Source organism: Penaeus monodon, chromosome 30, assembly GCF_015228065.2.
Source record: "Penaeus monodon isolate SGIC_2016 chromosome 30, NSTDA_Pmon_1, whole genome shotgun sequence".
In the NCBI taxonomy this organism is placed as follows: Eukaryota; Metazoa; Arthropoda; class Malacostraca; order Decapoda; family Penaeidae; genus Penaeus; species Penaeus monodon.
In genome coordinates this window covers 16875032-16875384 of record NC_051415.1, presented here as the reverse complement: position 1 = coordinate 16875384, position 353 = coordinate 16875032, and the positions used below count along the sequence as shown (strand labels likewise).

General features: G+C 46.2%; 1 protein-coding gene across 1 annotated transcript in view; it reads right to left on the bottom strand.

Annotated features, from left to right (window-relative positions):
* LOC119592363 overlaps positions 1 to 353 on the bottom strand; it is a 10790-nt gene that overhangs the window by 857 nt on the left and 9580 nt on the right. Inside the window, exon 4 of the mRNA XM_037941189.1 lies at positions 64 to 251. Coding sequence (XP_037797117.1) covers positions 64 to 251 — 188 coding nt within the window. The remainder of the gene's footprint in view (positions 1 to 63; positions 252 to 353) is intronic.

The window sequence follows — 353 nt, the reverse complement described above, 5'->3', positions numbered from 1 at the left end:
CTTGTGTTCTACTGTGTGGTTGTACACGTATGCTAATTAAAGTACTCATGTCTTACACCTTACCTGTTGTCTGCGCACTGTAGTAATCTGCCAAACGGAGGAAGTCGGTGCTGGTATCGAAGACGGCCATGTCTCCTCCAATGACCTGGCAGTACGAGCGACCACTTGACCAGGACCTCAACGTAATGTCCTCGTAAAAGCACCCAAGATCTTCCAACCTGCTAGTGTGTGGAACGGAGCCGTACAGGGGGCTAAAAGAGATAAGAGTGGTATCATTACCTCTACTGTCTTTTCTGTTATGTTCTTTATCTTTCCCATTATCATGGTAATTATCCGTTAAAGGAAGATGGCGC